Genomic DNA, 12,891 nt, shown 5'->3' on the forward strand with positions numbered 1-12,891 from the left:
CATAAAAGAGTCTGAAATTACATTTTAATAGGAAAGAAGACATAAAGATTTTAAAGAGAGTAAAATTTAATCTTAATAGAATAGTTTTTCTATTGTCTTCAGTGTAATCAGGTTTTGGCAATGAAAAAGAAATTGCACAGTAGATTTTTTTTTGCAAAAATATTCCAGTAGAATATGATTAAGAAATATATCTGAAATGTAATCCTTTGTAAATGCTGCTTGATTACCAGTTACTAGATTGAAGATGCTAATTTTTCATCCTCTCTTTCACAAGAAACTAACTATATCCCCTTGACGTTTATTGCAGATGAACAGGAGAGCTCTGGAGCAATTATTTATACTGTTGAGCTCAAGCGCTATGGTGGGCCTCTTGGAATTACGATCTCTGGTACTGAAGAGCCCTTTGATCCCATAATCATTTCCAGCCTTACAAAAGGGGGATTAGCTGAAAGGTAAATTAGAAAGTAAATAATTTTTAAGCATTCCTTTTGTCAAGGTGAAGGCTCATTTTGTTTACTTGAACATACTAATTTCCATGGTTATAATCCTTTTGCTATAATTTTTTGATCATTTCCAAGTTCGGGAGTACAAGAAATATCTTAACAGGATGTTTTTGCCCATACTGTACAAGACAGCAGAGGATTGTGGTTCTTATTATAAATCTCCTAGGAAAGACTAGTCAATCAAACTGCACACAGGAACTCTTTAGCAGCCTTTTAAAAGCAATAGTCTTGTAGAGTAGAATAGGTAAGGAAAGCACTTAATGTGTCTAAGTCTATCTGAAAATACGCCACTTACCGTATACTCAAGATGTGTCTGTATGTGCAGTTACATACACCATAGTGAGTGATGTCTGAGGAGCAGAAACGCTCCTTGTGGTAAGTGATGTATAGACAATAATGAAAATGCTAAGTTTTTCTATTGCCTTTATTTCTAGGATAGGTGGAGTCATTGTGGCGGTGGTTCCAGAGAGAACTTACAGCACACAAAACTTGATATTGTGTGCAGCCAGAATGAACAGTGCATTTACTCAAAGAGAATTTATTTTCTTCTCTTGATCCGTTCCATCCTGAATGCCATACTGGTGAAATAGCTGGTTACTTCCTCAAACTACCATTAGCAGTTATGTTGTGAGACTTCTAGAAACTCACTCATTTCAGAACTTACTGAGCTGCCTTAAACAAGTAGGCTGCAGTGAATATGATAATCCATAGGTGATTAACTCAAGTACCGCAGTAACACAGAAATCATCTCTATGCCTTAGCTCTGCTATTGTCACTACACAAAGGTGACTTGCTTTATGCATTTCTAACAAAAGAATTACTCTGTAACACAGGTATAAAAGCAAAATCAAAAAAAGAAAGGGAGATGGTCCAAATATGCAAAGAAATTGCCTTTGTTGCTTTTTATGCTGCTCAACATTTTACTTTTCTCTTATTGCAGGACTGGGGCAATTCACATAGGAGACAGAATCCTAGCAATAAATAGTAACAGTCTGAAAGGAAAACCTTTGAGTGAAGCCATTCATTTATTACAGATGGCAGGAGAAACTGTCACCTTGAAAATCAAGAAGCAGACAGATGGTGAGTACAGCCAAGGGTAGCATCAGTGGTCTTTAATGTGTGTGTTGTTAAAGATTAACAAGCATTTAAGCCATCCCCAGAAAAACGCTCTGTCAGTAGTAAAAAGCGTATTCTTAGAACTGCAGTAAAGCAGCGATCACCACCACCCTTCTGTTTTTATATTCAGCTACCAGTCCCAAGAAATTTTCTGTCCCTGTGGGTCACGTAAGTGAACTGAGCGATGCTGAAGAAGAAGCCTCTGCTGCACAGCAATCCAGCAAACTTTCAGACATCTATTCCACTACAGTCCCAAGTGTTGACAGTGCAGTGGAGTCATGGGATGGCTCTGGTATTGATACCAGCTTTGGAAATCAAGGTACTATCAAGAATGCAATTGACATTTGAAGTAGAAATTGTCACTTTCATGGTTGACCTTCCTTTGCCTTAAAGAGAACTTTATCTCTACCAACTTGGCTGGATATATGGCACTGTCTGCCTGCTGCCTGAAAATGCACACAACTGTAGTTACCTGGGATTTGAGGGAGACAGATCCAGACTTATTTATGGAACCAAATTGTCCACTTTGGAGAGGTGGCAGCAGTGATATTTGTTAGTCATCAACAAAACAGAACTTCCTAATCCAATATGCACATCAGAAAACTCCAACTATAGAGCTAGAAAAGTAATATGTCAAGATGAAATATATATATAGCAGCTCTACCTTAGTGGATTTTGCTTACCAGATCAGCATCAGCTTGTGACAAGTTGATCCATGTGTTCTTGGTACATCACTTGGAAGCCAGACTGTCTGGTTCCTACTTGACATTCAAGTCACATTTAATTCAATTAAAGAAATAATATTTAATTAATACTAACATTAATTGTATGATAAACTCTTCAGATGTAAAGGCCACTTGATGCCACTTACACAGGCTGGAGCTATTTGGAAATGTCTGATAGAGAAATCATTTTCTGAAAGGTGAGCTTTCCAAGAGAATATGTTGGTCCCAGGCATGTGTGCCAGTCATGAGATGGGCCTTTTCTTAGCCCTCAGAGCACTAACCAAAAGCAGTAGCTCTGCTTAGTGCAAATCCCCATTCCACAAGGGGCACGGGGACAGAGGCTGTTATGCAGGGCAGCGCAAGGCTCTGACAGAGCTGTCCTGCGTTTGTGTTAATGAGTTCTTGCCCCAGAGGTGCCAACACCAGCTGCCCTCCTTCCTCTTCTGGCGTTACTCCCGTTAAGGGTCAATCAAGAACCTCTGCACCATGCCAGCTTTTGCATCTAGGTAGCCGTTCTACAGATTAGGAGTCTTGTGCATAATTGACGCTAATATGTCATTAATTTTTGACTGCATTGCTTCCAAATCTGAGAAAGTTACCAGGAGGAAGAAAAAACTTTCTTGCTAATCATCTGGAATGTCAAGCTGATGGGCTTTTTTAATGCAGCCTTGCAAACTGTTTTTTTCAATAGGTCTGAAGCATGGTTTTCTGAATAGCTTATGTTTAATTCTGGGCATGTTACACATGACCATGCTTACATGTAATTAACACATCCATAACACATGTGATTTATTCACTAGTAGTCAATGTATGATGTCAAATCCGAAATTGCTGAGTTGTAAAAATGTCCAGAATTAAACATCAGAAGCATCTGAGGCGCAAACAGTAGGAGAACAGTGTTGGGTATAGTTAAGCTTTTACTTTCAAGGGACGGAAGGAGCTCTAAAGCACACTTGATTTCAGGCATAATTTAGGTCATTTATTCTTCTAAGTATCTGACTACTGCTAGCAATCATGAGTCCACATCCAAGTTCTAGAGAACCCAGCTCTACAGATAAGCTTTTCTGTCGTAACAGTATATACAGTGCTTTAAATATATAATAAATCTTTTTAGGACACAGCTATCAGGCTTCAGGATACAACTTCAATGCCTATGAATGGAGGAGTCCTAAACAGACTAGTTTGTCCCCTCCAAGCAAACCACGAAATCACCCATTTCATGATACAGGGCTAAGTGATGACGACTGGGACCGACCTACTGCGAGCAGGTAAGTTTAAGTTCACGTTCAAGTTTCAGTTTTCTGATTTGCAGCTGCAGCAGTGCCACAGAACGTAACATCAGTAGTGGGCTGTAGTGGCTCATTCTTTAAATATGAGATAGAAAATTTAATAAGGTAAATTAGTGGCATCTGTGGAAGATTACGATACCAAAACCAGGACTTATAAAAAAGAAAAAAAATCATGGCATTCCCCTGCATAAGTTTCAAAAAAAAACTGGTGTGTTTTTCACTCCACAAAAATAAATGTGCAAATAAAGCAGCTTAAGACAACTGACATGTTAAACTTCTGTCTTCAATGAAAATTCTTCATTTTGGTTTGGGCAAAGAGGCAGAAATCAGTCTTCTTCCATAAATGCATGAGACACCTGCAGCTTGTTGAACCTGCAGAGGTTCAACAATGCCAAGTGCCAAGTCCTACACCTGGGTCGGGAAAATCCCTGGTTTCAATACCGGATGCGGGGTGATGCAATTAAGAGCAGCCCTGCAGAGAAGGACTGGTTAATGAGAAGCTCAACATGAGCTGGCAATGTGCACTCACAGCTCAGAAGGCCAACTGTATCCTGGGCTGCATCAAAAGAAGTGTGGCCAGCAGGGGGAGGGAGGGGATTCTGCCCCTCTATTCCTCTCTTGTGTGACCTCATCTGGAATATTGTGTCCAGTTCCGGAATCATCAATATAAGTAGCAGCACAATAAGCCTCAAATTGCAGTCTGTAAGAAATTGGAAGTATAGTACTAAGGAAAACCTTTCTGGTTCCTGTATAAACATACTAGAGAAGTAAATCCATAAAGTCCAGTGTTTTACTTTGGAATGCAAATCAAGGCAAGATTAGATGCCAGTGCTGCTTTTCAAAAGCTGAATGAGATCCTCTGATACAGCAAATTGCCAAGGGGCATTTTGTCTGGAGACAAGTCTGGCAAAATGATAGCTGAGATCTGGGCAAGTGTGAATTCTCAGTTCATATCCCACTCCTTTGGTCCGTATTTTCCAGAAGCGTACTGGAAGTTTTCATTGGTTAGCAATGGACAATATTTAATAAAGGAAATTGCCACAGTTTTCTTCATATTTCCCATTCTTGATAAGTTAATATCTTTATCTTAATAGCAGCATCTTTATCTACAGTTAAAGCCCATGTTTCGTTTCTCAGATGAGATGTAGCCATAGATTCCAGAACACCTACTATTTTGCAGTTATGTAATAATAGGCTGAAAAAGTTGTTGAGCAGTGAAGCAGGAAGCTGGATTGTAAAATACAGAATAATGAAAAGCAATGAATTCTACTACCATTTTAAAGCACTATTTAACAGCAAGTATGCATGTTAAAGGGTGCATACTTGTTCTAGTCTTGTTCTACTTGTCATTGTGACTTGCACCTGAGATACATGGTACAAATTAAAATAATGACTATTTTAACCCTGTATCTGTAAAATGGATTATGCCACACTTGATAGTGTTCCTATACCAAGTGCTGGAGTATTTGAGAAGATCATGTCTGTTCTTCTAGCCTGTTACAGGGATCCCCAGAAAACCACCTCTTCTCTACCTCTAACTAGGCAACTTATCTTCTCCTCTAACACCAAAAAGTAATTTTTTTCTTACCTTTATTTTGTGTAGCACAGCTTCCAAGAACATGTGGCAGCAGAAGGAGACTGAGACATTGGGAGAAAATCAGGAAAACCATTTAAAGCAAGCTTCTGGAGAAAGACCAGGGGGAGAGAGCAACAGGAGCATGAAGAAAGAAAGCAAGATGTGGAAAGGTGCCTCTGGTGGGCAAAGGAAAGGTGGGGGACAGCTGGAAGAATGGAATACTCCCAGGTAGGAGAAAAAAGAATGCACAGGAGTAAGATCCAGTGAGGTGGGGTGGAGGGAGGAGGCAGGGAAGAAAGGAAAAACAGTTGAAAGGAGAAAAACAGAGTAAAAGCAGAAAACACGTCATTATCATGTTGTTGAGTGACAATGGAATTTCAGTTGGCAAGTGAATGAAACCAGGGCTTTAAATGCTCAGTAGCCTGGTGTCTACCTATCACTGGCAGGTAGGACACGTCTGTTATAGTTCCTGCTTGAGGGAAAATGTTTTGCACATTAAAACAATATTTACAGGAATGAGTCTGGTAGGTCCTAGTACGTCTTATCACCTTCTGAATTTATTAAAAAAAAAAAAATATTTTATCTCTCATATGGCAATGAGAACCAAATCATAAGCACCTGTCTTTATATCTTTGCTACTACCCCTCCTTCAGCATTTTTGTGCATCTAACTTTCTGATGGCTCTTTGAATAAGCATCAGAAAACCAAATATATTTGTTACAGGTCAAACAGTATTTCACATGATATAAAATCAATCTCCCAGGTTTCAGGGGGAAAAAAAAAAGCCATCGAGGTGAGAAATTATTTTGATACCTCTTTTTTTTTTCTGGTGCAGTAGCTCAGCTACAAATTACTTTATTCATGCGGCTGTAATGGAGATGCAAAAGTTGAACATTTCACTTACCAGCAGACAAGACTCAGAAAAAAGGCAAAGAAGTAGTGAGGGCTGAAAAGGAACTGCTTCAGCTAAAAAGAGGCATCATGATTTCTGATTTCACAGAAGTCAGAGAAGAAATGGACCTCCAGTTCTAGGAAGTCCAGCTTTTGCTGTCACACACAATTGCTTGAAATAATCGTGTTCATCAACTCGAGTTCCATTTTATAGTATTAGTATGCAATATAAAGAAAGGTATTGTAATGGATAAATTAGTCTATGTTCAACATTGGCTATTAAAACAACACTTAGGTTTATTGAAAGAACTCATTTCAGAAGTCAAGGATCTTTCTAAAATCATATTTTAAATACTTTCTTATCTGGCCAGGGAGGAATTGCATCTGTGATCTGAGTAGGTATCCTCACCGTTGCTCTATCTGTTGCAATCTCTTAGAAGAGACACTGGTGCTAAATGGAGAATCATTGCACTAAGAGACTGAAATGGCTGACTATTGTCTGCTTGACTGATTGTAACTGTAAGAAAGCATCTCTGAGGCAGAGTGTAGTGTGTGAAGCATTCAAGCTGTCATCTGTTGTGCTGGGCAATTCCCCTGTTTAAAAGCTATTCTGTTAACAGTGTTACAGTTACACTGTTCACAGTAATACATTATTTGTCAAACAAGACCTCAGATGCTTCCATTATAGTGTTTGCTGTGTCATTGTGCTGTTAAGCACCTCTAGCTGCAGTTCATGGGCAGCTGCTCCAAAGTAACAGCTTGCTGCCACCAAAAGAGCAAATTCTCTTTGTTTCCTTCCTCATCCTTCCTAATCAGCCCCTTCCCACGCAGCAGCTCTTGTGTGCATTTTCATTGAGCTGATTTCCCTTGCTAAGACAGAAAAAAACTTATGGTTCCCACCCGTGCGCACAAGAACACACTGTAATGGTGTTGCTTTTGGCTGTTGCTGCAGTCCAGAGTTGGTGGGTTTTTTTATCAGACCTCTCTTGCTGGAGAACTTCCCTAATCATCGCTGTCACGACATCTTGCTCAAGAGTGTTAGTAAGCAAGCTTTGGTGTGTTTATGAAACACCAGAGAGTGCAAGACAATTGCATCCCTGAAAGTTTCTCTGTGTTTGTATATGAAATGATTGGAGCAATTTCTATGATGATAGTCAAGTGGGCTTAAACTGATCATGGTAAATGCAGCTTAGACTGAAGGAACCAGGTAAAAACCACCACCATCTCTCTTTTGCAAAATGCTGTTAGCAAAAATGAAGACTCTTTTCATATTCCCTGGGAAAAGTCTGTGAGGTTGAAAGGTTTTATTGCAAATATTTGTTGCACAGAGCAGCTCTGCACACAGGTACTGATTGATTCATTAATTTTCATAGGGACACCCCAGTTTCAAGCTAGTAAAAAAGGTGTACTGAATTGTTCTTGGAATCCATTACTGAATAACTCCTTACTAAATAACTCCCTGCTCAGATCCTGCCAACTGCTAGCAACTGCCAGGTTATGAGAAGACTTGTCTGTCCTGTGCTCTGCACGTTCATCCAGGCTCTCCTGATCAGCAGCTTTTCCCCACTCTCCCATCTACCTCCTGTAATGATCTGTCGTTCAAGTTGCAATCTGTGGCAAGGCACATGTGTTTTATATATTATTCAAAGGGAAAATAAGTCCACAGTTTTTTAACCTGTCATTGTAAATCTAGCTTCACAGGTACCCATGATAACACCGAGGCTGACCAGGAGGAAAATTTCTGGTCTCAGGCTCTGGAGGATTTAGAGACCTGTGGCCAGTCAGGAATTCTGAGGGAACTAGAGGTAGAACAATCTTAACCTTTCTTTTCAATTATAGAGAAATATAATGGTTTTGGTTTGGTTTACATTCATTTTATTTTCTCCTTCTTTTTCTTTTAAGTTGCACTAATCACACCAATTCATTTAAAAGCTTTAACCCCTCTCCACAGGACAAGGCTGACAGGCGTCTGTGTTTGAGAAACATGACTCTCTTGGTACCTACCCTTTACCTTTATATTTTTGCTTGTGCAGCTGCCTCCCCCGCCCCTAACCAGAGCTGTTTTCTTTTGTACAATGCAACCAAAATTCTATAAACATGTTCACCCCAGAGCTTTTGACTTGCAGCTTCTGCTGTGCATAACCATTGGTGCTGTCTGCACAGGCAGCAAATGGCGCAGAACTTTTTAAGTGGGCATAACCTTCCTGCAGCAATGCATCCCATTCTCTGACAGACGCTTTACGCAGCTTTTCTTAGCATGTTGTAGGTTGTCTTTTAAACTAAAACTTAATTTGATTAAGATGAACATAAAAGAAAATCATCTTTTCAAAATCAAGTTTACCCGTGATCTTACCACTCTGCAAAAAAAAAGTTGCCCGTGTGGGAAATGTTTGTTATACAGCAATTTCTTTACAAAGTAAAAAATTTTCACATTTCATCCCCAAGTTACTTGCAAATTTAACTGTGTTTTGTGTTAGGATGTGAGGCGGATGGAGGGGGAAGGTAACACAGAGTGACTTGGAGTCTTTATTTTTCTAATCACCTTTTCTCTAAGTCGTCTAATCAGAACAATTAAGATTATACTGCCACTTAAAGCTGGGGAATGAAACGTCCTAAAATATTTTCTTTTATGTTCTTATAAATTCCTGGAGCTGCAAAACTGGCAGAATCTCATTTTCATTTTTATGTTATGTAAAGTCCTTTCGCAGCCAGGAGGAATGTGAATGGCATAACTGGGTGAAAGTTTTTTCAGTTCAGATTAATTTCCTTACTCAGATTTATGGCTTTTGTATTGCATGTATGAGTAGCAAAATGTGATTCTCTTGTATTTGTTACTGCAAACCAGAGGAATGTAGGAGAAAATGTTTTGCTGGTTTAAATCCATAGTTAGATATGATTTGGTACCGCAGGTTTCTCTTGCAATTTTCAGTATTCAGAGCACAATAAAAGGATATGGAAATAGATAATTCCGAAATGGAAGCGAATCATTCAGGATGACCAAAATTCAGTTACTTCAACACGTTGAATTTTGGCCTGCCTGTTACAAAAGAGAAATTCAGAACTGTAGATGCTCTGTCATTTATATCATCATCTTGTTGCACAACCCACAGCTCAGAAAAGAAAGCAAGACTCTATGATAGGATGCTCAGAATGGCGATGCCTTTATTTTATGAAGCGCCATCGCATAGTCAAGGACTCCTCCTCATTTTTCATTTCAAGATCTTCAGCCAAACAGCAAAGAAATCTGTTGTTTGCCAAGTCCTCTGGCTGCCTTTGCTCTGTCAGTCAGTAGTATCAGTCATTACTGAGCACAATAGAGACTGTTAAGCCTACAATATATTGTCTTATAGCCAACATAGTGCTGGGGCTGCAAGAAAGATGGTGACACACGTGCTCTCCAGAGTCAGAAGGAAACATTTATTTGCCTGTTTTACCCTTACTCCTGCCCCCCCCGCCCTTTATTTTACTTCTCATTTTCAAGCAGACTGCCTGCATCCTATCCCAGTCAAGAGTTGAGATTATCACCTTTTAATTTCCCTTTTTACTTACCCATCGCCACCAGGAAGAAAGAACAGGAAATTCAGCCTGCCCTGTCCCAGCAGTGGCACCTCTGCACCCTGGCTGCCCCAAAGTGCGTTTCCCTCCTGTTCCCTCAGAGCACAAATGCACAAGGGAGGAGGCGTCTTGCTGTGCACGGATGCTTTTCATGTTAGTCTGTTCCACCCAGAGGATGAGATGACTGACGTAGTCATCTTTCCAGATTTTACCCACTGTGTATTCTGGCATCTAATATGAAAGGCTAACTTTTACTGAGGTTGAAAACAGCAGTGACACAGGAGTTTGTATCTCCCAAGTCTTAGTGCTAAGCTAAGGCAGTTACTCTTGCAATATAAGTGTTATGCGAAGTTTCTTTCCAGGCAGAGAGCATCCCAGCCTGGAATGGTATCTGGGCCCGCTCTCTGCCAGTGCTGACTCTAGAGCTGCCCACATATTCTGCTGACTCACATTTTTTTACCTTGCACGCACAGTCTGAATTCCTAATGCTTTCCTGTAGCCCCAATTCCAACAAATGCAATTGTGTCGCAACTTAAATGTCATTTTACTTACATGTAAAATGTTTTTTAAATAAGCACTTACGCTACACACTCTTCAGTCTGCCAGGGGAGTAGCTTACAAGCATAACCGTTCTAGTGCTCAGTATTTTAGTTTGAAATGCCGTCCAGAAACTCTTGCCCATAGGATTCTGTTGTTGTTGTTGTTGTGGGTTTTGTGGTTCTTTATTTTATAGTGACTTGCAAGCAGATTGAACATCTATCCTCTTGCCTTTTGCTGTGCCCTGAGTGATTGTGTTTTAACAAAGAATAGAGACATTTTTCCTACTGCTATGAATTAACCGCTTGCTTAACCCACATTCTGTGTTAAAAATTAACCTGTTCGTTAATGCTCCAGGCCACAATTATGTCAGGAAGTACAATGAGTTTGAATCACGAAAACCCACAACCTCGTACCCAGCTAGGAAGACAAGCCAGCTTCCAGGAAAGAAGTACTGTAAGGCCACATTACAGTCAAGCTACCCGTAGCAACACATTGCCATCAGATGTGGGGAGAAAGTCCATGGTTCTGAGAAAAATTAAGCAAGAAATGAAAGAAATCATGTCACCAACTCCTGTGGAGTTACACAAGGTCTGTAATTTTCCTTCTGACAGTTTTGAAATGATATATTCAGCATAGGGAATCTAATTATGTGGCAATACAGTAAGCACTTTTTCTAATGACTCCACAGATGTAATTTGGGGGCCATGCATATTAGTTCTTACAAACACGTTAATGATATATCCTTGTGGGGGAACCAAACACATAAGATGCATCCTTGTCTAGTATTTGCTTTACAAGAAATCCTCCAAGGGGACTGTTCTTTTGCAAGGAGGATCCACTGGTAATTTGGATTGACAATACCAGTAACTCATGTCTGCAAAATGTGTTCATTAAGAAAGCAAAGTTTAATTTCTAGAAAATACATTTCTTCAGGAAATTACTCAGGAGGGCTTGGGGCTCCCATTGGTCCTTTTTCAAATTAACACTCATTTTGAATCAAATGCATGAGACTCGATGTACGTAATATAGTGTTATTTCAAATTAGCTATAGCTTCTCTTTATAATTCCTTTGCTCTAAAGAGGTTAAATAATCTTCAGTCTGCTCATGACTGTTGAAATCACCTCGTGATACAAAGATGGCTCTGCACCCCAAGGACATACTAGATAAAATATCTTTAGATATGCACAACAAACAACCTACCAGCTGAAGTCTCAAGTTCAGTGAGGTCATAACAACCAGTTTCCAAAATGTTGGGGGACATTATAATGCTGTTCTGCATGGTGGGAATGAGCATCCCATACCCTGCACCCATCTTACAGTTAAAGGTCTGAGACTTTGTCAGGGGGCAGGTGGAGAAGTTTTGCTTAGAGGTCATATGTTGTCATTCTGAAGAGACATAGTTTGGTTTCTGGTCTGTGGATTTGACTGAGATTTAGTTTATAGTTCATTCAGTGTAGTTTGGTGAGGTAAGGACTCGCTGAGTATGGGCTAAATGAATGTTTGTAGAAAATAGTGGACAGTGGATCTTATATATGAAAAATTAATCAGTTGCCAGTGTAAATATTCAATCGGATGTGTTGTGATAATTTTAAGCTATTCACATTTCCAGCTTGATGTGAATTATAAAACAAAACTGCACCAGCAGGCATTTCATGGTGTGTTCACATTCAGCAAAGGCACAGTTTTCTCCTATGGATTATAAAACCAGTCTTTCATAATTGATAAAATAAATCCTTTGCTGGAGAGGAAGAGTCAGATTTCTGTTAATGAGCCAGTATTTTATGGTAGCTGCAAGCTCTTGGGGCCCTGGACAGAAAAAATACCCTGTCCTTCTCCAGTTTTCCTTTTCTTGAAGATTGCTGTGACCTTGCATTTTAGTAATTTCCAGTTGTTGTTCAGACAATATACCCGCTTCTGCACTGCCTGCTGAAGTGATGTTGACCTTGCTTGTACCATCAGTTCTGTCATCCAGAAAAGTCATTTCCTTTCTAAAAATGCAAAAGTTGAGCCTGCATCGAGGGTTTTCCAAGTCCTTACCGTCATTTTTGAAAAATACAAAACAATGACTGAATCTTACGGTCTGATTCACCTATGTGGGCTTGAACCCCTGTGATGACACAGGTAGGTTAAGCCAAGCATTATGGACTGCTTCTCTATATGTGCCCGTCTTAGCAATGCACTAAGCATTGCTTAGCGTAGCAATGCGCTTGTTATTTTTCTCCCCTCCTTAATTTTTGTATGAGACCTCTAGTTTAACACTAAGAACCTGCTCAGTTGCTGTTTCTCATGGATAGTGTGTCCAATGAGAGCTTTCTAGAACAGCCACAATGCTACAAGAGTGACTTCACAGTCAGACAAATGTCTGATTTTTCATAACAGGTCTCTGTCAACGTGCTCTGCCCTCAGCAGGCAAGTGTCTCAGTCAGCTAAGCCACTGACAGGACAACTGATGACATAAAAAATCTGTTGAAAAACCGTGATGGTATAAACAGTCTTGGAAATACAAGCTGAGGCATAGGTTGCCTAAGATTGTTTACAAAGGCTTGTAGTGATAGACGAGGGACAATGGCTATAAACTGGAGAGGGGCGGATTTAGGCTAGACATAAGGAGGAATTTCTTCACCATGAGAGTGGTGAGGCCCTGGCCCAGGTTGCCCAGGAAAACTGTGGCTGCCCCATCCCTGGAGGTGTTCAA

At 39.9% G+C, this 12,891-nt stretch overlaps 1 protein-coding gene across 13 annotated transcripts in view; it reads left to right on the forward strand.

The window, feature by feature from the left end:
• GRIP1 (glutamate receptor interacting protein 1) overlaps positions 1–12,891 on the forward strand; it is a 334,393-nt gene that overhangs the window by 314,475 nt on the left and 7,027 nt on the right. For 10 of the 13 annotated variants that reach the window (XM_069852618.1, XM_069852663.1, XM_069852610.1 and 7 more), the window contains 7 exons: positions 308–452; positions 1,444–1,583; positions 1,750–1,938; positions 3,459–3,612; positions 5,237–5,437; positions 7,794–7,905; positions 10,550–10,783. In XM_069852618.1, coding sequence (XP_069708719.1) covers positions 308–452; positions 1,444–1,583; positions 1,750–1,938; positions 3,459–3,612; positions 5,237–5,437; positions 7,794–7,905; positions 10,550–10,783 — 1,175 coding nt within the window. Of the gene's footprint in view, positions 1–307; positions 453–1,443; positions 1,584–1,749; positions 1,939–3,458; positions 3,613–5,236; positions 5,438–7,793; positions 7,906–8,051; positions 8,097–10,549; positions 10,784–12,891 lie in introns of all 13 variants that reach the window. The other 3 variants (XM_069852696.1, XM_069852707.1, XM_069852679.1) reach the window with 2 other exon arrangements.

This window comes from Phaenicophaeus curvirostris, chromosome 1 (genome assembly GCF_032191515.1).
Source record: "Phaenicophaeus curvirostris isolate KB17595 chromosome 1, BPBGC_Pcur_1.0, whole genome shotgun sequence".
Taxonomy (NCBI): domain Eukaryota; kingdom Metazoa; phylum Chordata; class Aves; order Cuculiformes; family Cuculidae; genus Phaenicophaeus; species Phaenicophaeus curvirostris.